General features: G+C 46.4%; 1 protein-coding gene across 3 annotated transcripts in view; it reads right to left on the reverse strand.

The window, feature by feature from the left end:
* Window positions 1-22,449, reverse strand: part of LOC110500799 (mucin-12) — a 108,560-nt gene that overhangs the window by 47,709 nt on the left and 38,402 nt on the right. For all 3 annotated transcript variants that reach the window (XM_036958339.1, XM_036958338.1, XM_036958337.1), the window contains exons 2-9: window positions 18,297-20,343; window positions 16,686-16,747; window positions 16,364-16,396; window positions 15,867-16,172; window positions 15,530-15,660; window positions 13,209-13,441; window positions 7,270-7,413; window positions 5,218-5,375 (exon numbers count right to left, since the gene is read on the reverse strand). In XM_036958339.1, coding sequence (XP_036814234.1) covers window positions 5,218-5,375; window positions 7,270-7,413; window positions 13,209-13,441; window positions 15,530-15,660; window positions 15,867-16,172; window positions 16,364-16,396; window positions 16,686-16,747; window positions 18,297-20,343 — 3,114 coding nt within the window. The remainder of the gene's footprint in view (window positions 1-5,217; window positions 5,376-7,269; window positions 7,414-13,208; window positions 13,442-15,529; window positions 15,661-15,866; window positions 16,173-16,363; window positions 16,397-16,685; window positions 16,748-18,296; window positions 20,344-22,449) is intronic.

Here is a 22,449-nt window from a genome sequence, read left to right on the forward strand (position 1 = left end):
TCCACGTAGACTAGGGCTCTCCAACCCTGTTCTCCACGTAGACTAGGGCTCTCCAACCCTGTTCTCCACGTAGACTAGGGCTCTCCAACCCTGTTCTCCACGTAGACTAGGGCTCTCCAACCCTGTTCTCCACGTAGACTAGGGCTCTCCAACCCTGTTCTTCACGTAGACTAGGGCTCTCCAACCCTGTTCTCCACGTAGACTAGGGCTCTCCAACCCTGTTCTTCATGTAGACTAGGGCTCTCCAACCCTGTTCTCCACGTAGACTAGGGCTCTCCAACCCTGTTCTCCGCGTAGACTAGGGCTCTCCAACCCTGTTCTTTATGTAGATTAGGGCTCTGCTACCCTGTTCTTCATGTAGACTAGGGCTCTCCAACCCTGTTCTCCACGTAGACTAGGGCTCTCCAACCCTGTTCTCCACGTAGACTAGGGCTCTGCTACCCTGTTCTTCATGTAGACTAGGGCTCTCCAACCCTGTTCTTCATGTAGACTAGGGCTCTCCAACCCTGTTCTCCATGTAGACTAGGGCACTCGACGTAGACTAGCGCTCTCCAACCCTGTTCTCCATGTAGACTAGGGCACTCGTTCTAGACTAGCGCTCTCCAACCCTGTTCTTAGTATTAGAATCAGTTACGCTAGATTAAGGTTGTAGTGAAATCCTGACAGTAGCTCTTCAGGAACAGGGTTGGAGAGCCCCCGATGTAGAACCACCATAGAAATAACAATTTTCTATCAATCTTCAACATGCAGACGCCTTGGATTCACAGAATATATTTACATAAACTAAATAGGACTCTATAGCATCAAAACAGATGCTAAACATTCACATATTCCAAGGTTTATTTGTCCCAATCTAAAATACAGGGGATTGTACACTATTTAACTCTGACTCAAAGAGAACTGGGAAATTCGACAAGAATGTTCTATGGTAAAAACAAAAAAACATTTATGACCGGTCTAGTACAGTTCAGTGTGTGTCCGAGGGCGTCTCAGGTGTAAAGAGACAGGTGCAGAAAACTATAGCTGCAGATTTCTCTGGTGCAACAATGTGATTTAACCCAAAGATATTTCACACACATCTCGTCTATTCCAAGTCGTATATCTCCATTGAGGGAAGACAGGTGGGTGTCCACTTCAAAGTACTGCATGTCATGATGCCAGAGACCAGGTCTTCATCGGTAAGAGAAGACTTGAAATAGACAAGATGGCAACACACACCAAAAAAAAAACATTTTAATAAATGGAGGAGCATTTTCTAAATTCAAAACTGACCACCTTGCAACTGAACACGGGACACTTGAGACTCCCGTTTCCTTGAGTCGAGGATGGCGTCACCGAGGCTGGTGAAGAATTCTCTGTGCTACAACGATCTTTGGTTAAAATCACATTATCTAATGTAACAATCTGTAATTAAGAAAACCGGTGGTCATTGGTGAAAAATGTCCTTTCCCAAAGAAACACACAGGAAGACAACACAGTGCGATCAGTGTAATAAAAGGTCAGGGGATACTCTGTAAAGCTGTAAGGGGGGGGAGGGGGGGAGTGATGTCATGATCAAACTGCCATTCAGCTCCTCAAGAGTCATCGGTTTGAAATCCAGCATCATGTTTAATCCCACTAGGAGGGTTTACAGTTCACGGAATACAGTACTGCTACAACGACACGCGGGAATTCTGGTTCTAGAATCCACTTCAGGAGGAAGCCCCGGCGTCACGATATTGTCTGAAAGACAAAAAAAAATAAAATATATATATTTATATACACACACTATTGTAGTTTGAACAACAGTTTTAACCACGCATAACATCAATATTAGGGTTGACTACTTTGAACATGCTTCCGCAGGCACAGATTACATGTACAATATCTAGCCTAATACAAAATAAAGCACAACACTCATCTTTTACATAGTGACCAGACTATGTAAAAATGTACCTAGGTACGTAGACATGGCTGTAAGTAGATACTAACAGGAATAGTTAGGCAACAACAAAAAATTATAGTAAAAAAAAACAGCTTTAGTTTAAGATATTTACAACAATAAATAGTATTATTGTGTCTCCTCACTGTTTGCTAGTAAACTTAGCTAGCTAGCTATACAATACTGTTATTTACATCTGTTTTGAATCCTATCATTTTGTGCCATTTTGAAATGCATCCCCGGTCATAATCATAAACAATTATGTTACATAGCTAGCTAGTAAAATTAAGTTGCCGATGTTACACATTTGCTAACAAAGTTACAAAACGCGAGGTTAAGCGCATAACATGTTAGCAGGCGCCAGGCTAACTAGCTACCCAACTCCAGTCATGTGCTTATATCGCTTTAGTTGGCTGGTTGTTATGTTGTAGCTTTATCTACGACTAAAAAGAGAAGAGGTTTTACAATTCGAGATACAAAATAGCTCTGATTGTAAAACATTTTCTCTTTTTAGTCATAGATATGGCTACCGGTAGTTGTTTAGCTAACTTTGCTACCTAGCCAGCTAGCTAACCTCCCTAGCTAAGTTAGCAAACAGAAACATAAATTACATTTCCCCGCCCCCATGTTAGTAAGCAATACACAATATGGATTTCAGTAGATAAACTAAAACATAGCTAGCTAGCTAGGTGGCTCGCAGGAAAAATAACTTACTTATCTAGGCACCGCATTTGTCCTCTGCCTTCTTGGTGCCATCGGCTGTAGCTGAGCTTTTAACGTTAGCTAAATCCAACTCTTTGTTTCGAATCCTCTTCGCTATATTCCAGTCGAAAGGCACCATGTAGTCACCATGTAGCTTATAGACCGTAACAAAATGCTCCAATGGTCGAATTCGTGTTGTTGAGCGAATCGTTTGAAGACATGACTGGTCAGTTCTTTCAGTTTTGCCCAAAAGGATATTGTTGGTGTCCACTTCCTTTTTTTTAAAAAGCCCCCCTTGGGGGAGGGACGAGAGTTTTTTTTAAAGCCCCCTTTGGGGGAGGGACGGGAGTTTTTTTTAAAGCCCCCCTTGGTGGAGGGACGGGAGTTTTTTTTAAAGCCCCCCTTGGGGGAGGGACGGGAGTTTTTATTAAAGCCCCACCTTGGGGGAGGGACGGGAGCCAGAGCACAAAGCTGTAGTCTTTTCAGAAACTGGAAAATGTTTTGTATGCTTGTATATTTAGTAATGAATCCGCTGATAGAGCCTTTGGACGGCGTTCAGCGATGTTCCTAGCGAACAAGGACAACCACAAAAAACATACGGTATGATCCGTATCACATAAAGCCTTCGCGAAATGCCACAAAAGAAGGACTACATTTATTTTTAGCCTCACACACCCCCATCAATACACCCGAAGCCGTCATTCGGTGATATATATATATATATATATATATATATATACACACACACACACACACACACACACACACACACTGAGTAAACCAAACATTAGGAACACCTTCCTAATTAAGTTCGCCTTTCTCCTGGGCAATTATGTATGAAACACAGCTCACTCTCCTAGAAATGCCTCGGGACACGATGAAAACAAGCCCAGATTATATACTGGGTATACCAAACATTAGGAACACCTTCCTAATTAAGTTGCAACCCCCCATGTAGATGGAACAATGACTCTACACTATACTATATTAATGTAGATGGTACAATGACTCTCTACACTATACTAGATTAATGTAGATGGAACAATGACTCTACACTATACTAGATTAATGTAGATGGTACAATGACTCTCTACACTATACTAGATTAACGTAGATGGAACAATGACTCTCTACACTATACTAGATTAATGTACATGGTACAATGACTCTCTACACTATACTAGATTAATGTAGATGGAACAATGACTCTCTATACTATACTAGATTAATGTAGATGGTACAATGACTCTCTACACTATACTAGATTAATGTAGATGGAACAATGACTCTCTACACTATACTAGATTAATGTAGATGGTACAATGACTCTCTACACTATACTAGATTAATGTAGATGGAACAATGACTCTCTATACTATACTAGATTAATGTAGATGGAACAATGACTCTACACTATACTAGATTAATGTAGATGGAACAATGACTCTACACTATACTAGATTAATGTAGATGGTACAATGACTCTCTACACTATACTAGATTAATGTAGATGGAACAATGACTCTCTACACTATACTAGATTAATGTAGATGGTACAATGACTCTCTACACTATACTAGATTAATGTAGATGGTACAATGACTCCACTATACTAGATTAATGTAGATGGTACAATGACTCTCTACACTATACTAGATTAATGTAGATGTTACAATGACTCTACAATATACTAGATTAATGTAGATGGAACAATGACTCTACACTATACTAGATTAATGTAGATGGAACAATGACTCTACACTATACTAGATTAATGTAGATGGAACAATGACTCTACACTATACTAGATTAATGTAGATGGAACAATGACTCTCTACACTATACTAGATTAATGTAGATGGTACAATGACTCTCTACACTATACTAGATTAATGTAGATGGAACAATGACTCTCTACACTATACTAGATTAATGTAGATGGAACAATGACTCTCTACACTATACTAGATTAATGTAGATGGTACAATGACTCTCTACACTATACTAGATTAATGTAGATGGTACAATGACTCTCTACACTATACTAGATTAATGTAAATGGTACAATGACTCCACTATACTAGATTAATGTAGATGGTACAATGACTCTCTACACTATACTAGATTAATGTAGATGGAACAATGACTCTCTACACTATACTAGATTAATGTAGATGGAACAATGACTCTCTACACTATACTAGATTAATGTAGATGGAACAATGACTCTCTACACTATACTAGATTAATGTAGATGGAACAATGACTCTCTACACTATACTAGATTAATGTAGATGGAACAATGACTCTCTACACTATACTAGATTAATGTAGATGGAACAATGACTCTCTACACTATACTAGATTAATGTAGATGGTACAATGACTCCACTATACTAGATTAATGTAGATGGAACAATGACTATCTACACTATACTAGACTATTTTGTCACAAACTGAAATTAGACAAACTATTTCGAGCTTTAGCAACCAGGAAATGGTGGATGGATTTCTACATCGTGTAACTAACGAATATCATAATGTATATAGAGTTAACTAATTAAATAAAGAAACGAGTTGCTGATTTCTCTTACTTTTCATCGGTAGACTTGTTGGTTTGGTTCAGTTCCTTGGAGTCGTCCAGCAGAGCATCTTTCTCCGTTAGTACGGTGACGGTCTGACCTTTGATGGTCAGGTTCTTACAGCTAGCCAGCTTCTTAGCATCCTCCTCCCTCTCAAACAACACAGATGCCTAGAGAGAGGGATGGAGGGAACAGAGAGAGTGGGATGGAGGGAGGAGAACGAGAGAGGGGGGAAGGCGGGAGGAGAACGAGAGAGAGAGAGAGAGAGGGGGGAAGGCGGGAGGAGAACGAGAGAGAGAGGGGGGAAGGCGGGAGGAGAATGAGAGAGAGAGGGGGGAAGGCGGGAGGAGAACGAGAGAGAGAGAGAGGGGGGAAGGCGGGAGGAGAACGAGAGGGGGGAGAAGGCGGGAGGAGAACGAGAGGGGGGGAAGGCGGGAGGAGAACGAGAGGGGGGGAAGGCGGGAGGAGAACGAGAGGGGGGGAAGGCGGGAGGAGAACGAGAGGGGGGGAAGGCGGGAGGAGAACGAGAGGGGGGGAAGGCGGGAGGAGAACGAGAGGGGGGGAAGGCGGGAGGAGAACGAGAGGGGGGGAAGGCGGGAGGAGAACGAGAGGGGGGGAAGGCGGGAGGAGAACGAGAGGGGGGGAAGGCGGGAGGAGAACGAGAGGGGGGGAAGGCGGGAGGAGAACGAGAGGGGGGGAAGGCGGGAGGAGAACGAGAGGGGGGGAAGGCGGGAGGAGAACGAGAGGGGGGGAAGGCGGGAGGAGAACGAGAGAGGGGGGAAGGCGGGAGGAGAACGAGAGAGGGGGGAAGGCGGGAGGAGAACGAGAGAGGGGGGAAGGCGGGAGGAGAACGAGAGAGGGGGGAAGGCGGGAGGAGAACGAGAGAGGGGGGAAGGCGGGAGGAGAACGAGAGAGGGGGGAAGGCGGGAGGAGAACGAGAGGGGGGGAGAAGGCGGGAGGAGAAGGCGGGAGGAGAACGAGAGAGGGGGGAGGCGGGAGAACGAGAGAGAGAGAGAGAGGGGGGAAGGCGGGAGGAGAACGAGAGAGGGGGGGAAGGCGGGAAGAGAACAAGAGAGGGGGGAAGGCGGGAGGAGAACGAGAGGGGGGGGGGCGGGAGAACGAGAGAGGGGGGGGGGGCGGGAGAACGAGAGAGGGGGGGGGCGGGAGGAGAACGAGAGGGGGGGAGGCGGGAGGAGAAGGCGGGAGGAGAAGGAGAGAGAGAGAGAGGGGGGAAGGCGGGAGGAGAACAAGAGAGGGGGGGAAGGCGGGAGGAGAACGAGAGAGGGGGGAAGGCGGGAGGAGAACGAGAGGGGGGAGGCGGGAGGAGAAGGCGGGAGGAGAAGGAGAGAGGAGAAGAACGAGAGAGGGGGGGAAGGCGGGAGGAGAACGAGAGAGGGGGGGAAGGCGGGAGGAGAACGAGAGGGGGGAGGCGGGAGGAGAACGAGAGGGGGGAGGCGGGAGGAGAAGGCGGGAGGAGAAGGAGAGAGAGAGGGGGAGGCGGGAGGAGAACGAGAGAGGGGGGAAGGCGGGAGGAGAACGAGAGGGGGGAGGCGGGAGGAGAAGGCGGGAGGAGAAGGAGAGAGAGAGAGGGGGGGAAGGCGGGAGAACGAGAGAGGGGGGGGGGGGGGAGAACGAGAGAGGGGGGGAAGGCGGAAGGAGAACGAGAGAGGGGGGGGCGGGAGAACGAGAGAGGGGGGGAAGGCGGAAGGAGAACGAGAGAGGGGGGGGGCGGGAGAACGAGAGAGGGGGGGAAGGCGGAAGGAGAACGAGAGAGGGGGGGGCGGGAGAACGAGAGAGGGGGGGGGGGGGCGGGAGAACGAGAGAGAGCGTTTAGTTTATTAGACCACTCGTTATTTATTTTTAAATACACCAAAACCAATATGAAGAGAAGCGGAGGAGGACGGAGGAGAGATGTATTTGTTGTTGATTAGTTGTGTCTTTGGACATGACGGGGAACATCAACGAAGGGAAAGACCGGTGTTTGTAAATACCTGGTTTATGGCCTTGAACTATAGGAACGATTGGGGTTCAAGGGTACTCCGGACATCTGGTAAGATACAGTACCTGCTGTATGGGCTTGAGCTGGATGACGGTGTTGATCTTTCCGAAGGGTTCCACGGCCTTCACCACCTCATCATGAGCTGTGTGTTGGGGGATATTCTTCAGTCTTAACAGAGCGGAGGTCCCTGGTGCTCCCTTCTTCTTAGTCTAGAGAGAAAGAGAGCAAGACCAGACTGCTATTGGTAGTGAGCTGTGTGTTAGAGGGGATATTCTTTAGTGTTGGTAGTGGGGATATTCTTTAGTGTTGGTAGTGGGGATATTCTTTAGTGTTGGTAGTGGGGATATTATTTAGTGTTGGTAGAGGGGATATTCTTTAGTGTTGGTAGTGGGGATATTCTTTAGTGTTGGTAGTGGGGATATTCTTTAGTGTTGGTAGTGGGGATATTCTTTAGTGTTGGTAGTGGGGATATTCTTTAGTGTTGGTAGTGGGGAGATTTTTTAGTGTTGTTAGTGAAGTGTTTGTTAGAGGGGATATTCTTTAGTGTTGGTAGTGAAGTGTTTGTTAGAGGGGATATTCTTTAGTGTTGGTAGTGAGATGTGTGTTGTGGGGATATTCTTTAGTGTTGGTAGTGAGATGTGTGTTGGGGGGGGATATTCTTTAGTGTTGGTAGTGGGGATATTCTTTAGTGTTGGTAGTGGGGATATTCTTTAGTGTTGGTAGTGGGGATATTCTTTAGTGTTGGTAGTGGGGATATTCTTTAGTGTTGGTAGTGGGGATATTCTTTAGTGTTGTTAGTGGGGATATTCTTTAGTTTTGTTAGTGAGGATATTATTTAGTGTTGTTAGTGAGCTGTGTGTTAGTGAGGATATTCTTTAGTGTTGTTAGTGAGGACATTCTTTATTGTTAGTGAGGATATTCTTTAGTGTTGTTAGTGAGGATATTCTTTATTGTTAGTGAGGATATTCTTTAGTGTTGTTAGTGAGCTGTGTGTTAGTGAGGATATTCTTTAGTGTTGTTAGTGGGGATATTCTTTAGTGTTGGTAGTGAGATGTGTGTTGGGGGGGGATATTCTTTGGTCTTAAGAAAGCCGGTGTCCCTGGGGCTCCCTTCTTCGTGTTTTTATATTTGTGCTGGAGTCGTCTTGGACATTTTAGAGCCTTTCCAGACCATCATATACACACACACGCACTTTATTTATTTTTTAAAATCGGACAAGTCCATAGTAGATCTATTTACCTCGCTGCGTGTTTGTTCTATGGGAGAGACATATTCCGAGGTCCATTCAAATTCCGAGTGCCATAGGGAGGGAACGGCCAGAATCGAATATATAGGCTGCGAAAATAGTCTAGAATGTATTTAGTATTTACTACTCAAACTATTACCACTGCACCGGTTTACACTTTATATGGCCTGCGTACGAACGAACGCCCGAATTAAAAATTAACATATAACTGAATTATTGCAAACAACAGGCCTGCTTGCTTGCCCTTCGTGAATCTACTGCTGTTGGTCTTCCAAACTGGGGATTTCACTCACGCAGCACCTAATTCCACGATGATGTGCCTATTTTTTCCCTTATCGTAATCTTTCTTTCTCCGGTTCGGTCTACGTTAGCCTAGCTGACGCAAATAAAATAAAAAATGTTATTTGTATTTGTTTAATCTTTATTTAACTTGGCAAGTCAGTCTTATTTTCAATGACGGCATACCGGGGGAACAGTAGGCCATTCAGGAGCAGAATGACAGATTTTTACCTCGGCAGCTCGGGGATTCGATCTTGCAACCTTTCGGTTACAAGTCCAACGCTCTAACCGCTAGGCTACGCTGCTGCCCCAGAAAACCTCTATCCATGGACAGTAAAACCTGGCAACGTAGCGTATTCTCACATGGGGTGAGAACATACGGTTTTTAAAAAGCGTATTATCTTAAAAAAGGTTAGAGCGATATTTTTATCATTTTTATTATTCATGCCGTCCGCCAGCGGGGCTCACCAGTTGGGAACCGTGTCCGACCGATGCAGGTGATTATTTATTATATTATTATCCTAATGATTAGCCCAACAGGGTACATACAAATAAATTAATAAGTTGCCATTTTGCAGCTCCAGTTGGGCTACAGGTGAGCTAATCGCTAATAGCTGATGATACGGACCATGTATAGGCTACAGGTGAATATGCTAAATCGCTAATAGCTGATGACACGGACCATGTATAGGCTACAGGTGAATATGCTAATCGCTAATAGCTGATGATACGGACCATGCATAAGCTACAGGTGAATATGCTAATCGCTAATAGCTGATGATACGGACCATGTATAAGCTACAGGTGAATATGCTAATAGCTGATGATACGGACCATGTATAGGCTACAGGTGAATATGCTAATCGCTAATCGCTGATGATACGGACCATGTATAAGCTACAGGTGAATATGCTAATCGCTAATAGCTGATGACACGGACCATGTATAGGCTACAGGTGAATATGCTAATCGCTAATAGCTGATGATACGGACCATGCATAAGCTACAGGTGAATATGCTAATCGCTAATAGCTGATGATACGGACCATGTATAAGCTACAGGTGAATATGCTAATTGCTAATAGCTGATGATACGGACCATGTATAGGCTACAGGTGACTATGCTAATCGCTAATCGCTGATGATACGGACCATGTATAAGCTACAGGTGAATATGCTAATCGCTAATAGCTGATGACACGGACCATGTATAGGCTACAGGTGAATATGCTAAATCGCTAATAGCTGATGACACGGACCATGTATAGGCTACAGGTGAATATGCTAATCGCTAATAGCTGATGATACGGACCATGTATAGGCTACAGGTGAATATGCTAATCGCTAATAGCTGATGACACGGACCATGTATAGGCTACAGGTGAATATGCTAATCGCTAATAGCTGATGATACGGACCATGTATAGGCTACAGGTGAATATGCTAATAGCTGATGACACGGACCATGTATAAGCTACAGGTGAATATGCTAATCGCTAATAGCTGATGACACGGACCATGTATAGGCTACAGGTGAATATGCTAATCGCTAATAGCTGATGATACGGACCATGTATAGGCTACAGGTGAATATGCTAATCGCTAATAGCTGATGATACGGACCATGTATAGGCTACAGGTGACTATGCTAATCGCTAATCGCTGATGATACGGACCATGTATAGGCTACAGGTGAATATGCTAATCGCTAATAGCTGATGATACGGACCATGTATAGGCTACAGGTGAATATGCTAATCGCTGATGATACGGACCATGTATAGGCTACAGGTGAGCTAATCGCTAATAGCTGATGATACGGACCATGCATAAGCTACAGGTGAATATGCTAATCGCTAATAGCTGATGATACGGACCATGTATAAGCTACAGGTGAATATGCTAATCGCTAATAGCTCAATCAATCAAATCAAATGTATTTATATAGCCCTTCGTACATCAGCTGATATCTCAAAGTGCTGTACAGAAACCCAGCCTAAAACCCCAAACAGCAAGCAATGCAGGTGAAGAAGCACGGCTGAGCACAGCAATAGCTGATGATACGGACCATGTATAGGCTACAGGGGAATATGCTAATCGCTAATAGCTGATGATATGGATATAGGCTACATTCACGGTCTGATACAGTGCAGTCGGAAAGTATTCATACCCCATAATGACATAGCAAAAACTCTTTAGAAATTAGCTCTTTTTTTCTGAAACTGAAATATTACATTTACATCAGTATTCAGACTCTTTACTCAGTACTTTGTTGAAGCATCTTTGACAGCGATTACAGCCTCGAGTCTACATCAATTCAGAGAGGCATGATGGGAAATGCTAACAGACTGTATGTCTGTGACAGAGATGCCCATCAAATGTCTGAAGAGTCACAATGAGACACACGTTATGTGTTATTTCATAGTTTTGATGTCTTCATTGTTATTCTACAATGTAGAAAATAGTAAAAATAAAGAAAAACCCTGGAATCAGAAGGCGTGTCCAAACTTTTGACTGGTTCTGTGCGAGATAACACACACACACATATATATGCTGCCTTCGGTAAGTATTTCAGCTCCCCAGAGTTGTTCCACATTCTGTTCCACTAGAATGTTGATTTTCTTTCCTCTCAATCCAATCTAAACCCCCCTAAATTACAAAACCTGAAAATGGGTTTAGAATAATTTTTTTTATACAATTTGCAAAACAAACATTTATTTTTACATAAGTATTCAGACCTTTTGCTATGAGACTCAGATACATCTTGAGCTCAGATGAAAATTAGATGAAATTGAGCTCAGGTGCATCCTGTTTCCATTGATCATCCTTGAGATGTTTCTACAACTTGATTGGAGTCCACCTGTGGTAAATTCAATTGGTTGGACATGATTTGGAAAGGTACACACCTGTCTATACAAGGTCCAACAGTTGACAGTGTGTATCAGAGCAAAAACCAAGCCATGAGGTTGAAGGAATTGTCCGTAGAGCTCCGAGACAGGATTGTGTTGAGACACAGATCTGGGGGAGGGTACCAAAAATGTCTGTCCATCATTCTTAAATGGAAGAAGTTTGGAACCATCAAGACTCTTCCTAGAGCTGTCTGGCCAAACTGAGCAATCGGGGGAGAATGACCTTGGTCAGGGAGGTGACCAAGCACCCGATAGTCTCTCTGACAGAGCTCCAGAGTTCCTCTGTGGAGATGGGAGAACCTTCCAGAAGGACAACCATCTCTGCAACACTCCACCAATCAGGGGTTTATGGTAGAGAGGCCAGACGGAAGCCACTCCTCAGTAAAAGGCACATGACAGCCTGTTTGGAGTTTGCCAAAAGGCACCTAAAGACTTTCAGACCATGAGAAACAAGATTCTCTGGTCTGATAAAACCAAGATTGAACTATTTGGCCTGAATGCCAAGCATCACGTCTGGAGGAAACCTGGCACCATCCCTACGGTGAAGTATGGTGGTGGCAGCATCATGCTGTGGGGATGTTTTTCAGCAGCAGGGACTGGGAGACTAGTCAGGATCGAAGGAAAGATGAACGGAGCAAAGAACAGAGAGATCCTTGATGAAAACCTGCTCCAGAGTGCTCAAGACCTCAGACTGGGGCGAAGGACCCTAAGTACACAACCAAGACAATGCAGGAGTGGCTTCGGGACAACTCTCTGAATGTCCTTGAGTGGCCCAGCCAGAGCCCAGACTTGAACTCTTGAACTCGATCTAACATCTCTGGAGAGATCTGAAAATATCTGTGTAGCAACGCTCCCCATCCAACCTGACAGAGCTTGAGAGGATCTGCAGAGAAGAATGGGAGAAACTCCCCAAATACAGGTGTGCCAAGCTTGTAGCGTCATACCCAAGAAGACTTGAGGCTGTAATCGCTGCCAAAGGTGCTGCAACAAAGTAAAGGGTCTGAATACTTATGTAAAATAATTTATTTAATCATATACAAATTATAATATTTTTTTTAAAGGACACTGCCAGTGACTTCCACTATTTGTCATAATCATCTTTATGAGCATTTGGCTGACCCACTGGGCCAGACGCCGCCGCCCCCCCCCCCTACCAAGATGGTCCAGCCCAGTTCTAAACCAATGTGAATTTGCACCAAATGTCAAACACCATCCAGCTTTGTCGTCTGGAGTAGTCAGACCTCTCCAGTGACTTTTAAAATGGGAAAAACTAGCGACAGATTCAGGGGGGGGGGTGAAAATGCTACGTCATCTGTGCCAAAACTACTCCGTACCCTAGTCAGGCCTTTTTTATGGCGGCAGTTCAAATGGGGGTTGAAGTTGTTCGGAGACCGCCATTTTTAGGCACGGAGCCGCCGCCGCGATGCTAACGTTGACCGTTCAGTACTATGGGAGTGGCAATGACATCATCACGATGACATCATCACGATCAGCTGTCTGAAGGTCTTCACCATGTGGAAGATCCCATCTTATCAGTCTTATTTTTTTTTAACACACACAAAAGGCATACCTTGGAAGGAGCTGAGCTGGACGATTTGAAGGATGATTTGGAGGGCGAGGAGGATTTCTTGTTTGATGTCCTCCCAGATCCGGTGCCTGCCTTGCCACCCTTGGACGTTCCCGTTTCAGTCTTCCGGGAGGAGGAGCGGCCTCCCTTCTTTTTGGCGAGCTCGGCCAGGAGAGCAGGGGCCAGGGACTGCATCAGAACTTCTAGACTGGTGTTCTTAGTCAGGGAGAGGCCAGCTGGAATACAAAGGGATGGATCAAAGAGAGGCCAGCTGGAAGGAGAGGGGGAGAGAGGCCAGCTGGAAGGAGAGGGGGAGGGAGGCCAGCTGGAAGGAGAGGGGGAGGGAGGCCAGCTGGAAGGAGAGGGAGGCCAGCTGGAAGGAGAGGGGGAGAGAGGCCAGCTGGAAGGAGAGGGGGAGAGAGGCCAGCTGGAATACAAAGGGATGGATCAAAGAGAGGCCAGCTGGAAGGAGAGGGGGGAGAGAGGCCAGCTGGAAGGAGAGGGGGGGAGAGAGGCCAGCTGGAATACAAAGGGATGGATCAAAGAGGCCAGCTGGAAGGAGAGGGGGGGGAGAGGCCAGCTAGAATACAAAGGGATGGATCAAAGAGGCCAGCTGGAAGGAGAGGGGGGGGAAGAGGCCAGCTAGAATACAAAGGGATGGATCAAAGAGAGGCCAGCTGGAAGGAGAGGGGGGGAGAGAGGCCAGCTGGAAGGAGAGGGGGGGAGGCCAGCTGGAAGGAGAGGGGGGGAGAGAGGCCAGCTGGAATACAAAGGGATGGATCAAAGAGAGGCCAGCTGGAAGGAGAGGGGGTGACAGGCCAGCTGGAAGGAGAGGGGGAGACAGGCCAGCTAGAAGGAGAGGGGGAGACAGGCCAGCTAGAAGGAGAGGGGGTGACAGGCCAGCTGGAAGGAGAGGGGGAGACAGGCCAGCTGGAAGGAGAGGGGGAGAGAGGCCAGCTGGAATACAAAGGGTTGGATCAAAGAGAGGCCAGCTGGAAGGAGAGGGGGGAGAGAGGCCAGCTGGAAGGAGAGGGGGGGAGAGAGGCCAGCTGGAATACAAAGGGATGGATCAAAGAGAGGCCAGCTGGAAGGAGAGGGGGGAGAGAGGCCAGCTGGAAGGAGAGGGGGGGAGGCCAGCTGGAAGGAGAGGGGGGGAGAGAGGCCAGCTGGAATACAAAGGGATGGATCAAAGAGAGGCCAGCTGGAAGGAGAGGGGGTGACAGGCCAGCTGGAAGGAGAGGGGGAGACAGGCCAGCTAGAAGGAGAGGGGGAGACAGGCCAGCTAGAAGGAGAGGGGGTGACAGGCCAGCTGGAAGGAGAGGGGGAGACAGGCCAGCTAGAAGGAGAGGGGGTGACATTGGGTCAGGGTGTGAGAGATAAGTAATGTACTGGTTCTCTTGACCAGAGTGTAGAATAATTAATCAATGTGATTTCCTTGATTCTTCACATCCTCTCGACTTACCTTACATATCAAAACTAATTGGAGGAGAAAAGCTGAAGTTCCTCCCCCCACTTTTGAAGGCGAGAGGAATCAAGGAAAGACCATTGAGATTCAACTGCACCTCTTCACACTGCATCATTAACCCTGGGCTATCCTTCAGGCTAAGACTGGCCCTGGGCTAACCTTCAGGCTAAGACTGTCCCTGGGCTAACCTTCAGGCTAAGACTGGCCCTGGGCTAACCTTCAGGCTAAGACTGTCCGTGGGCTAACCTTCAGGCTAAGACTGGCCTTGGGCTATCCTTCAGGCTAAGACTGTCCCTGGGCTAAGGTCAGTGTTAGCCCTGGGTTATCCTTCAGGCTAAGACTGGCCCTGGGTTAAGGCCAGTGTTAACCCTGGGTTATCCTTCAGGCTAAGACTGGCCCTGGGTTAAGGTCAGTGTTAACCCTGGGTTATCCTTCAGGCTAAGACTGTCCCTGGGCTATCCTTCGGGCTAAGACTGACCCTGGGCTAACCTTCGGGCTAAGACTGACCCTGGGTTATCCTTCAGGCTAAGACTGGCCCTGGGTTAAGGCCAGTGTTAATCCTGGGTTATCCTTCAGGCTAAGACTGGCCCTGGGCTAAGGTCAGTGTTAGCCCTAGGCTAAGGTCAGTGTTAGCCCTGGGCTAAGGTCAGTGTTAACCCTGGGCTAAGGTCAGTGTTAACCCTGGGCTAAAGTCAGTGTTAACCCTGGGCTAAAGTCAGTGTTAACCCTGGGCTAAGGTCAGTGTTAGCCCCGGGCTAAGGTCAGTGTTAGCCCCGGGCTAAGGTCAGTGTTAGCCCCGGGCTAAAAGCGGTCTCCTCACCGGGCTGTAAACAGGATAATTGTTCCCTCTCTCTCTTACCAGATGACTCCAGTAGTTTCTTGGCCAGTCTCTCAGCACTGCTAGACTTCTGCTGTCTGCTCTTCCCTCCTGCTGAAGGGCTGCTCTTCCTCGCCTCCCGACGCTCCCGCTCATAGCTCCTAGAACGCGACCTGGATGAATTAATTAACTTAAAATTACTTGAATGCATTTTATTAGACGTAAAAATAATATTCAGATATAAATAGACATTTTAAAATCATAGAGTAGCTTTCATTCATCTGAAAAAAAGATACATAAAAAAAAATGTTTTATCAACTAGAAATAAAATTTAAAAAAAGCACTACAATACAGTCTATTGACTTTTCTGTCCTCTTACCTCCTCCGGGATGAAGAAGTTGTCTGGGGCGAGCGGGAACGCCGACGTTCCCGATCCCGGTGCGAAGACGACGACGCCGGAGGGTCACGCTCCCGGCGCGAACCAGGAGACCGGGAACGCCGTCTGCCGGCGCTGTGTCTACGTTCCCGGGAGCGGGATCGTTCCCTGGATCGAGGTCGGCGAGCAGCGGAGGACGAGGTGCGGTAGGAGGAGAGGCGAGGAGAAGGAGAGCGGGACGGAGAACGAGAGGTGGTCTGGCGACGTTTGGAGGAACTCTGGTTGTTGTCGTTTCTACTGGGAGCAGGGCTGGAGAGAGAGAGAAAATGAGGGAGAGAGGAGAGGACAGAGAAAGAGAGGGAAGGAGAGAAGGGAACTAGGCCAGTAAGCACAGCCTGAAGAAGTTATTCCGGTTTAAAATGTAAGCTAAGAACTGAGTCAGCGATGACCTTCAGAGGGATCCCTTCTACTGTATAACCGAGTACAGAAAACTTCCTCACCTTGACACAGTTTCCCCGTTCCAGTCAGGATACCTGGAAGAAGGGGAAAGGGGATTAGCATAAATGTACAACGTGATGGCGATCGTTGGGATCAATAGATATCAATTCGCCTTTCTGCGATTCCCTCGCATCCTATTTCCCTCGACCTCCTTTCTCAGCTGTATTGGAGGAGAAGCTATCGAGTCCCTCCACTCTAGGACTTTCTCCTCCAATGGACTTAGAGGAGGAGATGAGGGGAGAGGACACGAGGAAAATACTAAATTTAGAAAGAGCCAGGCAGACATTATATATATATTTTTTAAAGACAGGAGACATAACCCACAATTTCCTGAGCAGCCGGCAGTTGTCGATGTGGAGGCTGGTGTTTTGATGCTCAATCCAGTTCTGTTGGTCAAAACAGAGACGACAGTCAGTCTGAGTCAGTCTCCACCGCGTCGCCCTCAAACAAGTCCTTTCAATATCAGTTTGGTTTCCCACCTTGCAGCTAGTGCAAAAAAAGTCAAATTTCTCTGCTTTACATAGCAGGAGTTAGTTAAAAATGCTATACTACACAAATAGCCTAGTTACACACGCTGCCTGTTCTACCAAGAACAACACTAGGTAGGTACGGCAAGAGTCTGTTGGGGGGAAAGTCTGATGGGAAAAGCAGCATCTGGAATCTTCTCTGTAGATTGGATTCTCTCGGCAGCCATCTTCTCCCCCCCCCCAAAAAAACTATTAACAAAGTAACTAAATAAATTGGCTGAAAAGTTAGTAGAGGAGTATGTGGTGAGAGTTACTGTCATTGGTTTATACTGTGTAATGACATAGGGGATATGGTATATCCAGGGGTTCGAGTGAGATAGAGATATATAGAGATAGAGATATGGATAGATAGAGATATATAGAGAGATATAGATATAGAGATATATATATATAGAGAGATATAGATAGATAGAGATAGATATAGAGATATGGATAGATATAGATATATAGATACATAGAGATAGATATAGATATCGATAGATCTAGAGATATAGAGAGATAGATACATGTGGCATAGTTAGCTAAATCATTCATTAATTGACCACGGTAAAGGCCTATTGATAGAACGAGGGTAACTGTTTATACAGAGTCAAAAAAAATCTTGAAAACACCCGTCTGCCTCGGGCAAATCATGGTCATCGAAAGTCACACATTAAACTCAATGTCTTATAAAGTCAACAAGGCATTTATATACAAATACAATTACAATATTTAAAAAAAAAAGATCTATAAAAAATAAAAAGAAATCTCATGACATATAATAATTACAATATAATGTTGAATGCTGTCCAGGATTTAATGTTTACATATTCCTCGAGTACACGCAAGCAATTCGCTAATATTTTAGTCTAAAAAGCATTTTCACATTATTTCCATCTGTTTTAGTACATCTCAACTCACCGTGCATTGTGGGGGGGGGGGGTCAGGGGTCAACGAGTGATAATCGCATCATAGCTAGACTTAGGTTTTTTGAATTAACAAAATGGAAACACATTCAACGAGAGAAGTCTTGAGATACAACATGAGGTTCAAAGAGTTTCAAAGTTACACAAAACCAAAAAAGTCAGTACGAAGGGGGTCCAAGACCTGGGTTCACATACCATTTGACATTACAAATCATTTTTAATTTGCTTTGATTAAACTCCTGAAACTGCAATCAAGGCAGGCTGGAGCAGGGATGTCATCGGAGGGCCAAAACACCCGTTTAATTATCTGGGACTGATTCAGACCCGGGATACCAGGTAGAAGCAAAAACAAAATGTTGTGTTTCGGGCCTTCGAGGACCAGGATTGAACAGCCCCTTGGGCTAGAGAAAAAACACTCAAAGTATTTGAAATGGTATCTCAACCCAGGTCTGGTCAAGACAGTATGACAAAAAACTCAGGTTATAGTATGACGAAAAACTCACCTTTAGCTGGGCACATTCTACGTTACAGAGAGAACAGGTATGAGGAAAGATTCTGGGAGAAGCTGCGGAGTAATCGCTCATCGTGGTCGGAGCCGGCAACCTCGTCGGCATCATCAACGTTGGGGGTGGGATGTTGATCTGCTGGAACATCGACGGAGGCGGACCCACCCGGGGAGGCGGACCCACCCGGGGAGGCGGACCCACCAGGGGAGGCGGACCCATCCGGGGAGGCGGACCCATCCGGGGAGGCGGACCCACCAGGGGAGGCGGACCCACCAGGGGAGGCGGACCCATCAGGGGAGGCGGACAAGTCACCGGAACGTGACCGGGAGGGGGAACCGACGGATTCATTACGGGGAATAGGGGAGGCCACATGAGGGGTGGCGTGGGGGGAGGAATCCCCACTGGGATACCTCCGATCTTGAGTCTTGCATCTCCTCCAACTCCACCACTAAGAACCACCAGGTCGGACCGAGGCTGAACCTGGCCTCGAGCAGTGCCTCGATTCTGAGATGAGAGGAGTCGGTCGAGTCCTTGGTCTCCGCCGTGGACAGGGATGTTCATAGGTTTGGGTGCCGCTTTAGATAAGTCGTGGGTTTTGAGGGTCTTTTGGGTTAGGCTGGAAGGCGGAGGAAGACCGATACGAGTGTCGTTGTCACTCTTGGGGAGAGAGATATAACTCTGGACTGCAGCGCTGCAAATCTGCTGTTGCTCGGGAAGGCCTGAGGTCATGGATCTTCCAACAGTGCCGTACGGTGTCCCGGTGTGCCCACTTGGAGAGTCTCCGACAGCGTATTTCATCGACTCTTTCGGGAGCGGATCTTGTCCGCCGTAACTATTGGATCGAATATTGTCATAACTGTCGTATTTAGAAGCATCAGTACTTCCATAATCGATAACTTTGCTCCGTCCTCCACCTAAGTGGTCCGTCCCCGGGCTGGGTCTGTTGTCATGCCGATGGTCCACATCCATGTTTCTATTGGCCTTACGGATGCAGATGTCTCTGAGGATGAAGGGCAGGTTGTCTGGGGTCAGCTGATCGTCTGGATAGTGGCTCAGGAGCTCCAAGTCCTCGTTGGACAAGCCAAAACTCGCCAGGATGTTGCTGGCGGACTCTGGTGTGTACCGGGCTGGAGGATCGGTGCCAGACGAGGCGGAGACACTCAGGGGCGCCTCAGAACCCATTGAGGTGGGTCCCGGCTCTCCCGCACCACCAAACCCAGAGGTTTGGCTTTGGTACATCTGGGAGGTGGAAGGGGACGACTGAGAGAGGGGGGAGGAGAAGAGCTTAGAGGAAGCAGACTGGGTCACGTGGCCAGACCAGGAGGCCATGGAGCTCTGCTGGTCGCTGCAGGACCGGCCAGAGGTGTAGCTACCCATCCCTACCCTAGACGAAAGGTCATCCCCGGGGTTGCGATTCAGGCGAAGATTCATTTGGGTCTGCTGGTTCTGTTTCTGCTGCACCATCTGGCTGAGCAGTCTCACGTCCTCTCTGGCCCAGCGGATGTGGTGGTCTATCTCCAACTCCGGGGTCATCCCGGTTGATCTCTGCCCCAGGTTGTACCCCATCGAGGACATCATGCCCCCCTGGCTGGAAAAACCAGAGGAACCACCAGCAGAGACAGGGCCCAGACCCAGGCGTGAGGCCAACAGAGGGTCCATCCCGGACTGGGCTTGTGTGAGTCCATACCGCCCCATCTGAGCTGGTGTTCTCTGGGCTTGTGAAGAGTACTGACCCCCTAACGGCTTATATAGGGGATGGTACATGTTATTGGTGGTGGATGCCGCTTTCAAGAGGTTGAGGAAGAGGGCAAGAGGAGGATGGGGGTGAGGGGAGGGTAGTGGATGGTTGGCGCAGGTAACGGCGTTGGCGATGTTTCCCGCGGCAACGAGCTGATTGATGGCGAGCTGTGCTTTGAGCTGGGCCAGAAGCAGGGAGGAGTGGCATAAGAGGCGCTGCGGGGGCGGGATTCCAACTCCCAGCCCTCCAATCAGACTCAGCGGGCTCGAAAGGGGAGCAGCACAACGCTCCAATAGCAACGCAAAGCTGAAAGAGTTGGGAGAGGAGAAAGACACAGAGGAGGAGGAGGATTATTGGTTGGTCTTCTCTCTGGCTCGTCCTGTGACAGGGCTATAGACAGTAGTAATCAAACTGGAACACAAGACTGGCTTTTTAAAGGGATTGATCAGTTTGGTCAGTTTCCATTTTGTTTCACACAAGCACTTTCAAAATCAGTTCCGATCCAGGTCAAACTGTTCTAGCACAACTTCTAGAACATCGGGTTTCTGTTGGTTAGGTCTAGACAGAGCAGAGGATTGTTCATGTGTCTTCACTGGAGAAAGCAAACAGGGAACAGACAGGAAGGGGGGGGGGATAGGTGGTCATTGTAAAAACATACAAACTTAACACACAGTTTTAGTGAAATTTGAAAGAAGGTGAACAGCTTTCTAACAAAGATTAGACATTAACAACAACTGATATTGATACTTCATGTCATGTACAACAATTTATAATATACTATAATAGCGACATTGACCAAAAAGGAAAGGATAAACAAAGACAGTCAATTCAGAAATTCAAAACAGGGCTTGTATCAAATACTACTGTAGCTAAAGTAACAGTTGGCGGATCAGATTCAGCTAAAGTAACAGTTGGCGGATCAGATTCAGCTAAAGTAACAGTTGGCGGATCAGATTCAGCTAAAGTAACAGTTGTGGATCAGATTCAGCTAAAGTAACAGTTGGCGGATCAGATTCAGCTAAAGTAACAGTTGTGGATCAGATTCAGCTGAAGTAACAGTTGGCGGATCAGATTCAGCTAAAGTAACAGTTGGCGGATCAGATTCAGCTAAAGTAACAGTTGGCGGATCAGATTCAGCTAAAGTAACAGTTGTGGATCAGATTCAGCTGAAGTAACAGTTGCGGATCAGATTTAGCTGAAGTAACAGTTGCGGATCAGATTCAGCTAAAGTAACAGTTGGCGGATCAGATTCAGCTGAAGTAACAGTTGTGGATCAGATTCAGCTAAAGTAACAGTTGTGGATCAGATTCAGCTAAAGTAACAGTTGTGGATCAGATTCAGCTGAAGTAACAGTTGGCGGATCAGATTCAGCTGAAGTAACAGTTGTGGATCAGATTTAGCTGAAGTAACAGTTGGCGGATCAGATTCAGCTAAAGTAACAGTTGGCGGATCAGATTCAGCTAAAGTAACAGTTGGCGGATCAGATTCAGCTAAAGTAACAGTTGGCGGATCAGATTCAGCTAAAGTAACAGTTGGCGGATCAGATTCAGCTAAAGTAACAGTTGGCGGATCAGATTCAGCTAAAGTAACAGTTGGCGGATCAGATTCAGCTAAAGTAACATATATAAAGTATATATAAATACAATATATAAATACATTGTACTATGTTAATACAAAATTCTACAATGTTGCAGTGGAACGAAGCCTATAATCTTGATAAAATAAAGCAACATCTATTAGCGAGAAACGTTGTAGTTATTATTATTAAGCCCAATGCTGGACGAACGGGGCCTAACTTTAGTCCTTATAGTTCAAGAACCTTACATGTTCTGTTTAAAAGGTTCATTGGTTCCAGGAGCCAAATGAGACAAAATAATCCACCTAAACAATAAATAGAATTATCAAAATTGCCGGTACGATTCTAGAAACATAAATCTCACATCCAAATAATTTAACAAATAGAATAATAATGATTTAACCCGTTTCATCCCAGTTGTAGACAGCAACAACACATTTACACACGTGTTTTCGGACAGTCTTCCGTGAACATGGAAACATGGCCGTGTGGGTTACCCTAAATCTAAATTTAAAAAAGTTGATTTATTCATTTAACCTTTAGGGTTTTAGAAGAACACACCGCGAACACAAGTTACCACTGAATTAGAGGTACGCTGTCGACAGCGACATCGCATTTTTGGTATCACCAGAATTACATTCGTTTCCAACGTAACGGCGCGTTGCTAGGCAGAGGCAGTTGCGTTTCTGTGTGGTACGTTGGAAATATCAAACGTACGCGGCCGACCGTATGACAGAAATAGTAGCAGAAGGCGACTGTTGTTGCTCTCACAACCAGATGATGCTGCGTACCGTTTTGCTAACGCTACACATTAGCACAAATCAGTTGTTTACTAC

The sequence above is a fragment of the Oncorhynchus mykiss genome, chromosome 21 (assembly GCF_013265735.2).
Source record: "Oncorhynchus mykiss isolate Arlee chromosome 21, USDA_OmykA_1.1, whole genome shotgun sequence".
Taxonomy (NCBI): domain Eukaryota; kingdom Metazoa; phylum Chordata; class Actinopteri; order Salmoniformes; family Salmonidae; genus Oncorhynchus; species Oncorhynchus mykiss.